At 36.4% G+C, this 17313-nt stretch overlaps 2 protein-coding genes across 4 annotated transcripts in view; one reads left to right on the top strand and one right to left on the bottom strand.

Annotated features, from left to right (window-relative positions):
• PMS1 (DNA mismatch repair protein) overlaps nucleotides 1-17313 on the top strand; it is a 274373-nt gene that overhangs the window by 190721 nt on the left and 66339 nt on the right. For all 3 annotated transcript variants that reach the window (XR_016357014.1, XM_089804597.1, XM_089804596.1), the window contains exons 7-8: nucleotides 3464-3532; nucleotides 3777-3850. Coding sequence is in view for 2 of the 3 variants with exons in the window: in XM_089804597.1 (XP_089660723.1) it covers nucleotides 3464-3532; nucleotides 3777-3850 (143 nt within the window). In the remaining variant the exon portion in view is untranslated. The remainder of the gene's footprint in view (nucleotides 1-3463; nucleotides 3533-3776; nucleotides 3851-17313) is intronic.
• On the bottom strand, nucleotides 4113-7178 carry LOC149532748 (uncharacterized). Its single transcript, XM_089803237.1, has 3 exons — nucleotides 6564-7178; nucleotides 6205-6459; nucleotides 4113-4124 (listed from the first exon to the last, which is right to left on the bottom strand). The coding sequence occupies exons 1-3, from the start codon at nucleotides 6951-6953 to the stop codon at nucleotides 4113-4115; spliced, it is 657 nt and encodes a 218-aa protein (XP_089659363.1). The 5' UTR covers nucleotides 6954-7178.

Consider the following 17313-nt stretch of genomic DNA (forward strand, 5'->3'; position numbering starts at 1 on the left):
TGCAATGCTTTTGTCCTTTTAGGTTGTTCTCAATCGCTCTTTGAGAACATTGCTATTTTTTGTGAGGGCGTGTCTTGGTACTTAACATAACCCTATAGTATCAATTTCTTCTTTATGTGATCATTTTTAGCATTCAGCGCCATGATGGTGCTTTTTGCAATGTGGTCAAAATTATTTAAATTACTACAACAATGTTTTTAAGTAATATTAATTACTTTAGTGTTTTAACTTTAATAATGTGACACTATGTACCTCAAGTGGACTTTTAGGGAAAAAGGGGACATGAATATAAGCTAATTTTATATTCTAAAAGGTCATTAATAAGGTGTATACTTTGAATCTTAAATTGCTCTTTTTTTTCCTCAATACTCTTAGTTGGATTTCTAAGAGAAGTACTCATAACATGGTGTCAAAATGAATATAGGATTTCTTCTAGAAATTTAATCAGAGATCACTAGTTTCCGTGGGGAAAGATCCTTCCTAGCTTGTACATTGATTTCAGACAATAATTATGTTGGTTTCACACATTTTGGGTTTTCAAAAAAATAACGATTTCTATGGCACGTTGTAATGTCCCCTTTTTGAATATGCTCTTTAATTGTTTCAAAATTGTATTTTGGCCACAAACAAATTGTACTACAAATGATTTCAAATATAATTTTACACTTCAAAATATATGAAATTTAGAGTTCACCTCAATAAGTGTACGATCTCTTGAACAATTTATATATATATATTAGAATGGTAATTATATTGTATAAAAAGGAAAATATATTTAGTATTATATATCTCCCACACTTTAAATTAATACACTTTATATTGCCATTCTTGTTATTTTCCTCTTCTTAATATCTCTTAATATTTGCTTAGGTAAATTTTTTTACTAGTTTCGGTCTCTCTTTATTTTCTTTTCCGACCACCTTCTATCTTCTTTCTCCTGACTCCTCTACTTATTTCCACACCCTTCATACTCTATGTGACATGGCTTTCTATCCACGTTTAGGTTTACAACCCTCTCAATTTCAATTCTCCGATAGTTAATTGTTTTAACCCTTTGATGACATTGTCTTTCACTTGTGAGCCTTCCTCGATTGTCATGTATAGTCCTTTCCACTTTTTACTATAACTGCTACTCTGCAAACTAGTTTGTATTTTCTACTCCCAAAAATTGATGCTCATCTCGTTATTTATAGAGGATATTTGTACCTTGAAAAGTTAAGGGATGCGTCCTTTGGTGCTGTTCCCTTGGGTGACGTGTGCTCCTTTTTAAAGGTGTCCTTGGTTATTCATATGCGGCAATAATTATATGTTAGTTTTATTAACTAGTTTAGTTTATTATTTTATGACATATAATTATGTCATTATTTTAGTAAATAACAATTTAATGTTTACTACATATATTATTATTGATGATATCAACTTAATTGGTTAATATTTAGAATATATTTATAAACAAGCATCATTATTATCAACTAGTAGAACAAATATATGTATTATTAGATCTTATATGTTTGTATGTATATTAGTGGGTGTCCATGACACATATTTTGATTCTTAATTTTTTGGGGATTTAATGGAGTGATTGTTTTTTTGTATTAATACAGCTCAGTAGGTGCTTTCTGGTAGATGGCCATACACCTAATGCAGGTCATACCCCTCATTTATGGTGGCGAGAACTAGGGCTTTGGTCTAATTATTCTGGGTATTGGACAGATGAGCTTCTAAGAGCTTGGCAAGCATTTTTCAGGTCTTATGGGTGCACTTTTGCTTGGAGTGAAGTCCTAGAGAGTGGTTTCTTAGGTTAAGGTTCAAATTTAAATGCCAAATTAGGTGACTAGGTGTGATCTAGTGTAGTAGCATATTGCAAGTGAGAATAATTAAAAATGTGAAGTTCTAGTTTGTTTTGGCAAAATCACCTTGTTATTACTAGCACTGAATTCCTGTCATGATTGATACACATTTCTACTTATCTCTTGAGTTTAGTGGCCTAAGTTGTGAAGTCAATTAAGCTCTATCAGGAATGTTGGTGTAACCCATGGACTTGGGGAAGGGTACTATACATGTTTGAAGACAGATTTGTAGATCTTTCTTGCTGTTTGTGACAGTCTCAATGTTACACTAGCCTTGTCAACAATTAGCTCTACTTTTTAGACCACCAATAGTATTTCCCCTTGGGCCTAAATCAATGTTACAAGACTAAAATTCGCCTTGGACTTGACTAGCTGATTATTGACTTTGACTTGGACAATGGTTAACGCAACAACTCCAAAATAATGTGGGATGCCTATACCTCAAAAGTCTACGGACTGCCACATTAGTCAGAATCTAAATGACATTACCCAATCCCACTTCTGCCACTACCTCATCCAACATTTTGCACAAAATCTGCATTTTTCACTTGATAAGAGTATTTGGCAACACTATTGTTTGAATTCCTCATTTTTATATAAAGCTATTGGTTCTATATAATATATATACATTGGTACAAATGAATTCAATTCTTAGAGATAATTGATTCACTGCAAGTTCAAATTGTTTCTAGTTGAAGGTAACCTAGTAAATATATCTTTTTGATCTATCATAGTTAAGGCAAATTTTTAAGATTATACAAGGGACATTTCACATTGGTGTCCCACTGGCTGCACGCAAGTTAGACTAACTGAGGTTACTTAAATTGTCCAGTTCTGGTGCACTTTTTGTGCACATAGGCCTTACCCAGCCAACACTCGTCTGCATCCTTGTATTCTATTTAGTGCACCTGTGAAGAGTTTGTTACCAACACCAGTTTTGGGCAGCTAATTTCTCTTATTGTATTTTGGGCTTCTGCAGTTTTGATTTTCTGTTATTCATGTGAAGGTATATTATTACTACTATAGCTAAAAATTAATTTAGTACTAGTATTGGGTCTATAATGATCAAGTTAGTGCAAAATAAGTCCCATTGTTATTTTTATTTTGATTAAAGAGTTTTGAAAGGAATACAAAGTAATTACTGCTGTGCTCTGACTGGTCCTATTCATTATCCTTAAGTTCAGAAGTTCTTCATGGCTGTTCAGAACCCTTAAATGGGTTATGTAGGGTTTTCTTTCTCCTCTCTGCTTTTGTTTTTATTGTCGCTTTCTTCTTTGGGCACCATTTTCTGTCCCTGCTGTGGGCTGGCCTCTTGTTTTGTACTTGACAATCCCTTTCACCTTTTGTAGTTTTCTGTTGGACATTGATAAATTTATCTTATTTTATTATACTCAAAATTTCTAGAAATATAATGGATCACATATTTCTAAAGAAAATTGTCCATCATAAATTACAAAATGCATGTTTGAATATGATTTGATAATACTAGTAAAGCAATTAAAAATTCATATTTACCTTTCGTTTGGTCTTGAAGATGGATAGTAAGATTTTGTATTTAGTGAAAAAATTTAATATGCATGACTGATGCCATTTTAATTTCTTTGATGATATAGGTGATTGGGCAATTCAATCTTGGATTTATAATAGGAAAGATTGATGAAGATCTTTTTATCATTGATCAGGTTAGTTTTTGGATTCACATGGAACATTTAAGTAGCATGTTACATTTTGTGGGAATAACTATAAATTGTTGGCCTAGGATATATGTTTTTTCTGCTGAAAGGAAATTCTCGTCTCATTTTGATTTTATTCCATGTTTATCTTCTTTCATCAGCATCCTTTTAAGTTGCCATGCTCTAATGAGAAATATATACCTTGTGGTTATTTTAAAGCTTGAAAGATTCAGTTATTTGTCTTATATGGCAGCATGCATCAGATGAGAAATATAACTTTGAGCATCTTTCTCGGACAACTATTTTGAACCGCCAACCATTGCTTCGGTGAGATTTCACAGCAACCTTTTGTTTCTTTGTTATGAATTAATTTTTTTTACATTACTTTTTTTCTGGTATTTGAATTGGCCTTACTAAAATTGTAGACAGGTGCAAAAGGGATACAAGTACAATATCTTTTTCAAGGGAGTAATCTCATAGATTATATTTTTGATGACAGCTGATTAATTGCTTGACATTTGATTAATTGTCTCAATTTTACAGTGAGGAAAAATATTATGTTTTAATCTAAAACTAGAAATAGAAAAAATCAGTCATAGGCCTGTTATCATATTAACATAATGTTTATTTATGTGTGTATCTATAAAGTGTGCTTTGTTATGCTATATTCTTAAGTATTATGAGTTACAATTATGTTTTGAAAGGATACAAGATGTAGGAACTTGTTGCATAAAATGCATTGTATGGTAAACGTGTTATTTTTAGAGAGATTAAACCTTCTTCCACTATATTCTAGCTAAAGTGAATAAAATGAGGAATTTAGCTTCCTACCATGCTAAGGAGAGTTTACTTGAGAGCCCAAATTTGACTAGAAGTTGAGGAGAGCTCTTCAAGATTAGGATCTTTATAAGAGGAGGTAGAACCTCTATCTTGGCTTGTTTAAAGATCAACAAGGCATAGACAACTGCTCAAAGATATTCTTCCCATGATTGGAAATGTATATTTGCTTTAAATATTGATATTGGTGAACACAAGATTTTACATGAGGATTTAGTGTTAGTGAAATAGGATCTGTAACTTGTAATAGCACTTGTGGAATGTTATGTGTTTTCCAAGTTACTATATGAATGACTATATATGTAAAATAAAGAGGCATGTCTCTTGAAGAGACATGTCTCTTTAACATATTAACTTACATTAGTTATAGTTATAACACAAGTAATATACCATCAATATATTATAATTGTTATATAACTATATATATATATATATATATATATATATATATATATATATATATATATATATATATATATATATATATATATATATATATATATATATATATATATATATATATAAGTAACAAGAATCGGAATCGGCAAGGCCGAATCGAATCGTGAATCGGCAATGAATCGGCGATGAATCGGCAAATTTGAAAAAACCCTTTAAATTTAAAGATTTTAACAATTTAAAACTTATTTCATGCACTCTTTATTGAATATAATTTAAACACACTATAACATCATCAAATAGAAGTTAAAACTTAACATACATAAACATGGAACATAAAATCCATCACATATGTAACTATGTTATCTAAAATGTAAATTGTAGGCTAGCTGAAGTAAATAGAAATCAAATGATCATAATGATTTAAATCATAGAATGTATGTAAGATGATCCATAAGACATAAAATCATAAATGTATGTAAGAATCTAAGATGAAGATCCATGAAAGTTTGAAACATATGTCTATCAATGATTCAGTATCAATATCTGTAAACAAAATATAAAAACAAGGCTCCAGCTCAAGCCTCAGACTCATAGTCATCATCATCATCCTCAACATCATCCTGAAGCTCAGCTGCAGCCTCAGCCTCAGCCTTTGAGTATCCAGTCTGCCTAGTAGCAAGGCGTCTAATGTAGGTCCTAGAGGACTGCCGAGCCATATCTCCCGCATGTAAGATGGGCTCATGAACGTCGCTAGGGCCTGTGCCTGTGCATGCACGTGTGCATCTACCAATGCCTGAAGAACGTGCTCTAGCTGCCTCAGCCTCTATATCCACCTGGTCAACCCACACACGGTCTTCCTCAGTGAAGACTGGATCCACAACCTCTGTGAGCCACTCTGATTCTGGATCAATCTCCTCCAGATTGATCGGAGAGGAGTCAGTGCCCAAAATCTGTCTGATCCTAAGACGGAGGTTGTAATGAACAAAGACAATATCATTCAACTTCTGCACTGTCAATCTGTTTCTCCTCTTTGAATGGATGTGCTCGAACATGGATCAATTGCGCTCACATCCAGAAGCGCCGCTTGGCTGACTCAGAATACGAATGGCAATTTTTTGAAGTTTTGGGGTTCTGGCTCCAAATATTTGCCACCATCTATCTGCAATAAGGGAAAAATTGAAAATAGAAACAATTAGTCTCATTTACAAATTACAAGTTAACTCTAAAATTACATAATCAACTTTAAGTTTAGAATCTAGATTCATGAACATTGAATATATTATTTAATTTTTACCTGGCTGTAGTGTTGTCTGAGCATTTATGGCCATCCTGCCAGAGAAAAGTGGCCCCTCTTTATTGTTGAACTGGTCTAGCTCAACAATCGCAGTAGCGCTATCTTCATCGCTACTCAACCTCTGAATCACTGTGTATAAGCCAGTGAGAACCTCCGCATTCGCCTTGAACTCAGGATGGAAACGATATGCTGGATTCAGAAAGTAAGCTGTTGCATGGATGGGTCGATGGAGATGATTCTGCCATCTCCTATCAATGATGTCCCAAATAGGGCCATACCTCTCCTGCAATCCTGCATATTGGGCTCTGATGGCCTCCTTGGCCCTATCCATGCCCTCATAAATGTAGCCCATAGAGGGCTTCTCCCCATCAGCAGTTCGTAGCAAAGCTACAAGGGGCTCAGTGACCTACATATAAAGTAAAACAAAAAACTTGAGTCAAAACTTAAATATAAAATAATATAACTTAAAGTAAAAGTAAAATACTAAATGTTAAATTGCAATAAATTTACTTGCAGGATTTCTCTAGCGGGTTTCCAAAAACCATCCTCATCAAATATGCAATCTGCCACATCTATCCCTGCAGTGGTTGTAGCATAGGAAGAGGAAATCCACTCCCGCCCAACAAACATGCTCCTCAATTCATCCCTTGATGTCAACAAGGACTGTAAGGTGATGAAATTCGATGCAAACCTCGTGATACCTGGGCGAGCTAACTCCTTGCCTTCTGTGTACTTCCTCATTGTGCTAAGGACAAATGAATGATTATAAATGAATTTGCATATGTTTTTTGCCTTTTCCACACATGACTTGACAAACTCAAGTTTGCCAATTTCCTCCAACATGAGGTCAATGCAATGTGCCGCACAAGGGGACCAAAATATGGTGGGGTGCCTCTCCATCAAAAGTTTACCTACAACAATTTTAAGTCAATTAGAAATTCAAATTTCAAAATTCAAATAAATTTATTTTCAAAACTTGAAAAGTTAAAAGTTTACCTGCAGCAACATAACTTGCTGCATTATCCGTCACCACCTAGATCACATTTTGTTCTCCCACCTCTGCTATGACTTCCTCAATAGCCTCACATAAGTATGTGGCATTTTTTACATGTGCAGAAGCATCGATGGATTTGATGAACATGGTATATTCCTACAAGTAACAAAACAACGAATTAGAATATTAAAATTAAATGGATCATCAACAAATTAGCATTCAACAAATCAAAATTTACAATTATGTATGTAGGAAAGTAGAATGATCAATTACCTCCACAGGATACAAGAAAATTGAGGAGTGTTCTATTCCTCCTATCTGTCTCACCATCAGTCATGATGGTGCAACCCTTTGCAATCCACTCCTTTTGGTTCTCCTCAAGCTCAGCCCTTATGTCCTCTACCATCTCATCCAAGAGGTATTTGCTCAACTCAGCCTCAGTTGGGGCTTTAAACCCCGGACCACAAATAGCAACCGCATCTATCATGTTCTGCCAATAAGGAGCCCTGTCACAAATAAAAATTTAGAGGTCAAAGACTCAAATTATAAAACAAGTAGATATAATTGAAGTTTTACTTTTACTTTTAATTTTAACTTTAAAGAAAACAACGAAAAAAGAATCAATTACCTGGCTGCAATAAATGGAATGTTGGAAAAGTACCAAAATTTGCATATCTCCTTTCGGCAGCATCATGAATCTCCTTGTTCAAACCCATGCACTCAAGCGTGGGTTGGGAACCAGGAGTAGTGCGGGGCACAAAGTAACTATCCATTCTGTTTTTCCGCACTCTAGGCTGCAATAGGTTGGTGTGGGACTTTGTCTCAGTATGTGACGGACTAGCACTAGCACGAGCAGAAGAACTAGGATAAAAAGGAGGCCTAGAAGAACCCTCTCCAACACAACCTACAGATGCAGAAGCTGATGCAGATGCAGATGTGGATGCGGCTACGGATGCGGATGCGGGAACATGGGAGCCAATACCCCTGAACCCTTCAATTTGCATTTTCCTATTGGCTTTGTCTTTTTCAATTTTTTTTAATGCCATTAAGCAAGTGCGTTTTGCCTCAGGAGTTTGGTGAGTGCAAATTGTAACATCGTGTCCAGGTATAGCAGCAATGTGGTATTTCAATCTATAAATACCCCTAGAAGTTATTTTTTCTTTACAAAAAATACATTTTGTTTGATATTTGGTTCTTCCAGGAAACTCTTCGTTATATTTCCAACATTCATCTTTTCTACCCATTGCGAATTTGCAAAAAATGAAAGCAAAGGCTGCTGCAATAAAAATTTATATGTAAAATATCAAAGTTTGAAGCTAATAAAAGCTACAAAACAACAAAACCTGTTTGCAACTTAGTAAAAATAAAGAACATTCAAGATCTAGATTCTAAACTAAAAATCTTGAAAACTATAAAAATTTAACAAAAAATGCATAATACACTAACATGCAAAAAAAAAAAGAGCACTTACCTCTTGCAAATGAGTTGAGGAGTGTTGAGATTGGCTCCTTAATGCTCCCAATGCAATTGATGGCCTCCCCAAATGGATTGCTGATCTCTTTTGTGCTCTTTCTTCTTGCCGGTTAGAAACCTATGGCTTTTCTTTTCTCTTCTTCTCTCTCACTTTCCTCCCTTCTACTCATGTTAAACAAATAGAAGGCCCTTTAGGGTTATAACAAAGAGAATAGGTCAAAAACAAAGTAAAAAAAAAAAGCAATTTTTTTAAATTTTACAAGTCTATACTTTATTGGCTGCGGGCGATTCATGCCGATTTTTTCAGGCGATTCATGTGATTTTTTGGATGAATCGCCCAAATTGGCGATTCAGGCGATTCACCTGATGAAATCGGCGATGGCGATTTCCGACTCCAAAAAAATCGCCATCACTGAATCTAATCATTCAATCACCGATTCAGGCGATTCTCGTTACTCTGATATATATATATATATATATATATATATATATATATATATATATATATATCACTCTTAATATAAGTTAATTATTCCATATATAATATATGTCATATATTATATTTCTCATATATATAATATAATTTATCCGAAAAAATTATAACATTAACACTCCCTCTTAATGAAGAAGGATAAAACACATAGATATTACACCATAGGTAATATTTTAAAAATAATACATATAAGAAATCTTTGATCAGAAGATTTCTAGAATATGATATCATGTAAGTATTGGCCTATCAGAATATCAACATATGATATTCACCAACTGCTATTTGTTATCATATTTGGTAACATGAGCATTGGCCTATCAGAATATCAATCAAATGATATTCACCAAATACTCTGAGTAATGGCCTATCAGAACATCAACAAAATGATATCCACCAAGCACTCAATGTGGTAATGGCCTATCAGAATATCAAGGCAAGATATACACCAAGTACCAAAAATATATCTATACAAGCAACTTGTAGATAATCAAATTAATGATATCAACCACCTAGTTGTTGATTTATAAGATAAAGCCTTTACATGAAACAATTTCGCAAAAATGAATCATGCTACAAGTTATTGTAAGGACGTCACTTTCCAACTTCTCCTAATACAAGTGATAATCATTTAGAAGTCATCACTTTTTCATGATGTACACAGGGGACAGGCTCATACATGTATGACATCAAAAGTTCACATCAAGTCTCTACAAATACTGTCATGTAGTGTTGTCACAACATTCACCATAAAACATATCAGAGAATAAGGTTTCTCACTCTTTGTCCAAGGTTTTCTCTATAGAATTGTCAAATTCCTTCTTGATATAAAAGGATACTCATAATCTCAATAAACAAGGATATCTTACTTCAAGAGCCTCATGATCATTGTCCCTCTTCCTCCAAGTATATCTTGCTTCAAGAGCTTCGAGATCATCATATGACTTAATGCTTCACTCTTCTTTTCCTATCTACACATCAACTTCCTTGATACACGTTTCTCCAATAAGAAAATGCCTTCATATAAGAAGTTGTCAAACAGTGGGAAGGGTACATTGGTTATATTCCCCCATACAATGTAAAATTCCCACTTTCTCCATTTGCCAGTCACTATCAAGTTCAATGAGAGACAATCATCTATGAATGATATCACCTTCTAACTATGTTAGTCATCAACTCAAGTCTCATGGTAGAAATTATCAAGTTCTTTCTTTAATGCAATCTCTTATGCTTCTCGATCCATCTTAAAGGAATTTCAGAGAGATTTCAAATAGTTCAACTAACTATCCCACATGGATATACCAATGATAAACATACAAGGTTTTCTACCCCTCCTTCTGAGTTGATTTTAGCTTGATGGAATGATACTCTTTTAAATGCATCTCCTTGGTGTGATTAACTTAAAAAAACATGTCCATGCTGCTATTGACCAATAATCTGGGAGAATTTATTCTACCCTCTGATACATCGAATGTGTTACAATTTTCTTCTCTATTATGCCCAATTCGGAGAGTCTAATTCCATACAAGTGAAATCTAATGATAGTAGTCATTTGATAGAATAAACAATAGCTTTCAACAACCGCAGCCTTGCATTTGAAGTGTCCTTTCACTTGACCACTTAGAATAGACTAATCTTGTTGAATTTCATTATCGATGCTTGTCTGAATTTCATTATCGATGCTTGTCTGAAGCTGCCAGTAAAATCTCTCTGCTACTCTTCTTCTAGGCTTGCAGAGTATTTTTTGCAAGATGTTGGCTACTGTTGGGCAAGAAGATCCAACCTCAATTGTGTCGATCGCAATGTGGATACACAATTTTGCATGGTTGCATTGAGTATGGGTAGATCGGGTCTTTAGCGGAAAGTAGGTCAATGATGAAGTTTTTCTGAGACTCATCACCATTCAATCCAAACAATGTTATTTGCAATGAAATATAGAGAACATCAACTCTTGTTGTTGTCGATGATTGAGTCATCATTCTTAATTGCATCATAAACTCAGTTTGGTCATTGCATTGCTTGACATCCCTGCCGCGTTACACATACATTTCTAAGTAGCTCACAACACTTGTCTAACAATGATGACTATTTTTCTACCTCCTCATGATAGATTTGTCCTTGATATAATTGTTGCTCGATGCAAACTCCTTTAATCTTTTGAAACCCCATTCTCGTAGTATTGGTTGAACCAACTTGGTGCTAGTTGAAACTCTGACACGAATTTATACTTCCACAACGAACAATTTGTACCACTATAGATACCTGCTCTTTCCTGAGCGGTATAAGAAATCCCTCATGTATCCTGTATATGTCCACATACTTGTGCCTTGATGCTTAAGAACTTATGTTGGGATGGCTCACGATGGGAGAATGTCTAATGAGACGATCGCCATGTAGATAGTTGACCAAAAAAGTATTGCAATGTGAATCACACAAGTTGAGACTGATCCACATAGATGTCCCAAGAGCTTAGACTTGTACACCCGCACAGATAGAGACGGAAGATGCACAGACTCGACACGTAACTATCCTTTGTCCATTTCGAACACCTTTAGCCTTTGACAAAAAATATCCTCTCCAATTTTATCCCGTATATACACTTCAATGTTGGTCATTAATGATCTCATAATCTGTAGAAGAGTTCCGCTAGACCTGCAGCTTGTGTTTCAATTTCTTACCAAGAGTATTATTTCTATTTATAATTGATCGCACTTCAAACCCAAAAAGAATTCACTTCGATCTCCTTTTGTCTGCACTACTTAGCGGCTCTTTTACTTCACTCCAGTATACATGATCTCCATATAGCAACAATATTTTTTTGAAACAATCGCTTCCACGTTGTGCACTACATTTGTCATAGCCTTGTAGAACTCCATCTGTGTCTTAGAACAAACCTCTATCTGCAATGACAACTTGCATTTTCATTATTTAGGAAACCTTGCAAGCTGGTGAAGAACCTGCTCTGATACCATGTTAGTGAATAGGATCTGTAACTTGTAATAGCACTTGTGGAATGTTATGTGTTTTCCAAGTTACTATATGAATGACTATATATGTAAAATAAAGAGGCATGTCTCTTTAACATATTAACTTACATTAGTTATAGTTATAACACAAGTAATATACCATCAATATATTATAATTGTTATATAACAATATATATATATATATATATATATCACTCTTAATATAAGTTAATTATTCCATATATGTCATATATTATATTTCTCATATATATAATATAATTTATCCGACAGAATTATAACATTAACATTTAGGTATGCACAATGGAGAGACTTTGAAAATAGCTATCGATGAAGAGGTGGTGATACTTTAAGAAAATGATACATGGAGCTTGGTACCTTTTCTCAAGTGAAACAAACTTGTTGGTAGTCAATGGGTATCTAGAAATAAAACTGGGTTTTGATTTTATGTTGAAAAGTACAAGTTGCTGCAAAAGATTACTCCTAGGTTGGGTGGGTTGATTATGGCGAGAAATTTTGTTTTGTTAAGATTTCATCAATTACATTGTTTCTTTCAATTACAATAGCTTATGAATTAGAGATTGAACAAATGTATGTGAAAATGTCTTTTCTTTGTGGTGGCTTGGAGGAAGAAATCTGTATGACACAGCCGAAGCATTTCATTGTGAAAGGTAAAGAACATTTAGTTCATAAGTTATATAAATCTTTGAATGGGCTCAATTAGTCTCATAAGATCTGATACTAAAAAATCTGATACATTTATGTTGAGTTGAAGATTTGATTGATTTAAACTGGATCATTGTGTTTAGTATAAATTTAATGCTGATTGTTTCTTGACTATTGCATTATAAGTCGATGATATGCTTTTCATTGGAAAAATAAAACACTGATTGAGAACTAAAGGCTTAACTTTAGCAATATTTGAAATGAAAGACTGAGGTACAGAAAAATACTTTATTGGTATGGAGGTGAATAGATACAGAGAAAACAAAGAGCTGCATCTTGGACAAACTAAGCATGTGAGTTTCAGCTCAATCTTGTCGAGGTCTAATAGGCAAGATCCAAGACCATTGTGTGTATGTTACTTCAAGGACAAAATTATCTTTGACAAAATGACCATTGTTTGCCCAGTAGGACAATTAGTTTAACACATATGAGAATAATAGAAAGTGTAATAGGACAAAATATATCAAAGAACTCACATTTGTTTCTTCATTAATTCCATCAAATGCTTTAGAGTGCATGGCAATAAATTACTCAACAAAACATTGCGAACAACCATAATGATATCCATTGGATGCAAGTACATGACATAGATAAAGGTTGAAGGGACACGAGCACCAATCGTCGCAACCATTCCCACCTTCCTACCCTTCGACTAAAGTAACAAGTGTTAGAGTGGGTTTGTTGTTGCACAAAAAAACCAATTTGTCTATGCCCGATACTACCACTCAACTTATAGTACACATGAGGTAGTTAAGCCCTTTTCATGATCCCAAGTGGAGTGCTGTACATTTTTCCAACAATCTCCCCCTTATCGTTACCCAAGGGTTTGAGGGTTTGAACTTGTGACCAAGCTTTGATGCCAGTTGTTAGAGTGGGGTTGCTGTTGTACCAAAAGACCAATCTGTTAGTGCCCGATATAATCACTCAACTTAATAGTTCATAGGAGGCGGTTAAGCCCTTGTCACAAATCCCGAGGGGAGCCCTGGACATATTGCCAACAAGTACTAACAACACTTAATTATTAGACAACATGATCCTCCCTAAAAAGAAAGTTGTTTTCGAACGATGTACAACAAAGTGGGAATGAAACAACTGTATAACTATACACAGAAGAAAATCAAGACTGAGATGGGGGCTGTGAGAGCGTCCCTGATGAGGAAGGTGCTGATGGTGGTGTAGATTCTGCTAGTTGAGCTCTAAACTCGTACACTTGGTTTGCCCTAAGTTTTAGGTCACACTAAACCATCATCTCCCGTTCCATCATAGTTTCCACCACAAAGGCTCCGTTGAGTACCTCCTTATCCTTCTTGTCAGTTGCCTCAAAAGCATTAGCTAGACGAGACTCTACCATGGCTGTCTCATTCGGCTCCTCCTCCAAATGTGCTGCCATAGCTTCCTTCTCTATTTGTTCCACCTCTAATTGAGATACTAAAGCTGTCCTCTTAGCTGTCCATGCAATGCTCTGTTGAGCCAACTCATCTCTATGATGCTCCTCAATCTCCTGGAATCAAGTGGCCAACTCCTCTTGGGCTGTCCTTGCTGCCAAGTTGACATGAGGGTTACGACTCTTGCCAAAAAGGTAGCAATGATGACGATTTGTGACCTCTACCTCACATGGAAAGATATAAAGGAGAAGAAGGATCAAATCGAATGGGAAAAAAGGAGTCGAGGAGATCTAGAGATAAGATAAGAGAATGATATTAATGTCCAACAAAAGACCAAAAAGGTCTATGGGACTGAAAGTTTACAATAGTGAGGCAAACACCTGCAGGAACACACAAAGGTGTCCAAAAGTAAATGACAAAAACCAAAGCAACAACAAAGAAAGAGAGAGAGACAGGGAAAATGGTAAGAGAGACTAGGAGTCATTCTTAGGTGAAAAGAAATTAGTAACTGAATGGTACACATGCCGATGTGTGAGGCAGTGTATTGTCTCTGGCCAGTCGTAGAGGAGTGTTGCTGGTGCAAGTAACTGAAGCGGGATTTGATACATCTGGATAGCCTGGTAGATCTAATAGAGCTAGAAGGCCTTTTCACACCATGCAAAGGAGATAATGGTGTAAAAAAGGTAGTAATGAGCTGAGTAGAAGAGCGCCGGTGTGGAAGCAGTGACTGGATCGTGCTATCACGAAGCATAGTGGCCTCATGAAGATAAAGTGCAAGACACGTCTGATCATAATAGCTGAAAAAGTCATAGAGAGAGAAGCATTCCCAGAACAGACAAAAGAATCTCCCTTTGATCTCATAGTATAGAGGGCATCGAAAAAGAAAATGAGCCTCAATCTCCACCTCCCCTAAAGTACAGAGCATACAGATCCACTCCCCACTATCAATATGATGATTAGTTTGGGCCCAAAGACGGTGAGATCCAACTCTGAAAGAACCTAAGGAGATCTGTAGGGCGTGAGACCACGGCCAAGAAAGGTAGCTAGGACGAACAATAATCTTGTCAAAAATCTCCAAAAAGTGCTCCGCATAAAAGGACATCCGCGGGCATAACCCGCCAGAAGGGTTAACCGAGGTAGTGTCAATGTATTGTCTATAGATGTCAAGCCGAACGTGCTCATTCAACTCTTGTCGAGAGGGGAGAAGATGAGCGGGGGCATCCAATGAGAATTGGAAAGGGGGGAGACGATCAATATCAATCCCAATCAAACCTAGCAATGAAGAAGCCTGTGCATACCAACATCGAGCACGAGAACAAGACTTAGCCTCCGTAGTAGAAACAGATGAACAATAAGTTAAATAAGAGTATCAATCACAGTCCCCAACATTATCCGCAAACCCACAGAGGTGATGGAGGAACCAAACCAAGTCAAAGATGGCCACGAGATTGAAGAGATGAGCACCAAACTCAGCCAAAATGACACTGTGAGGAGTGAACCTGTGACATCTAATGATGTGTCTCAAGAACAAAGTCTAAACTCGCTCTATCGAAGCCCAATCTGAGTTGAGAAGAGAAAGGTCCCAAACCATAGATCCATAAAAAATTGTTAGCTGCACAAGAGAGTCTAAGAGAGATAGCTTAGACAAGGTATCCAGGAAGTGATATCTGAAACACTGTTTCTCAAGCAAAGCAAGAGAACCCACACCCTTATTAACTCTGGGTTGAATAGTTGGTCTCATATTGAAATGTGGACCGGAAAACATAACCCCCAAATAAGTGTAGGATGAAGTGATCTCAATCTCCTGACCCTAAAAAATGAAGTGGAGATGAGAGGTCTTTAAGTAATTAAGACCATGACCCGAGTCTTACCCAAGTTAACCACAAGTTGTCTCTGATCACAAGATGAAGCCAAGCCATCAAGAAGTCTCTGTAACTTGTCTGGAGAGGAAGCAAGGAGAACCACATCATCTGCAAAAAGAAGGATGGAGATCAAAACCTGATGAAGATAACAACCATCCCCAGGGAGTGAAGACTTCAGGATGAAGTCCTCAAGCTCATCAATATATAACCCAAACAAGCTAAGAGAGAGAGGACAACCCTGCTTAACCTCAATGGTGCTATGGATCGGATCCGAGAAACCCTTAGGAGTCCTGAATCTGCCAATCACAGTCTCATACAGTCTCATAATAGCAATACATAACATCTTAGAAATACCAATCTCTCTAAGTCTCTCAAATAGAGCCACCCTAGGAAAAAAATCAAAAGCTTTGTGGAAATCAACAAAGCAACAATAAACCTTCTCCGTCTCTATTTGGCCTCCTCAATAATAGCTCGTAGAGTGAAAATGTGATCCATAGTCTGATAATTAGCTCGAAAACTAGCCTGCCCTCTAGCCCTACAACCTTTCTTGTCTAGCTCTGCAGAATGCATAGCATTAAGGGCTGTTGCATAGAGTTTGGCAAAAGTGTGTCCAATCATGATAGTTCTGTAGTTCCCCAGTTCTGAGACAGGACCGGTCTTGTGAATGGGATAAATCAAATGCCTAGACCAGGAAGTTGGAAAACTAGTGTGAATCACTCTATTGAAAAGAATAGAGAGATAAGGGCCCAGAATTGAGGAGCCGAACTTGAAAAGCTCTGCCTGGAAACCCTCTTCGTCAGCCGCTCTGCTACACTTCATGGATTTGATCACCTCATAAATATGGGAGGTGGTGAAAAGGTGGGTGAAAGGAGGCGACGAGGGGTAGATGGAAGGCTGCCCAGGAATGTCATAAAGAGACATGGTGTGCAATGTAAGAGAGTGAAAGTTGAGGGTGAAGGGTGGATGGGGGTTACAGGGGAAAAGCATGTGCCAAAAGAGCTGAGGATTGCGCATCAGCGTGGAGCAAAGAGATTTGCACTCAGTTGTGGCAAAGTTACGCTTCTTTCTCCGAAGAAAGTGGAGATAAGATGAGCGAATGCGGACAAAATCAATGGAGTGAGCCTCAAAAGTAGAACGCATAAAACAATGGAAAGATTTGCGGTCCGAATAGAACCACTGGTTCATAGGGCAAGTATTATGACGTTTGTTGCAAAGAGGCAAAGAAGGGCGATGAGGAATGGAAAGGGTGGTAGATTGCAAGATAGCTGTCACAAGCAAGTCAAACATGGAGGCAGCCTTGTACGAGTCCAAGAAGCACGATGGATGGAGAAGTCTTGAAAGATGAG

The sequence above is a fragment of the Cupressus sempervirens genome, chromosome 10 (genome assembly GCF_028749045.1).
Source record: "Cupressus sempervirens isolate cs-2001-9-10 chromosome 10, ASM2874904v1, whole genome shotgun sequence".
In the NCBI taxonomy this organism is placed as follows: domain Eukaryota; kingdom Viridiplantae; phylum Streptophyta; class Pinopsida; order Cupressales; family Cupressaceae; genus Cupressus; species Cupressus sempervirens.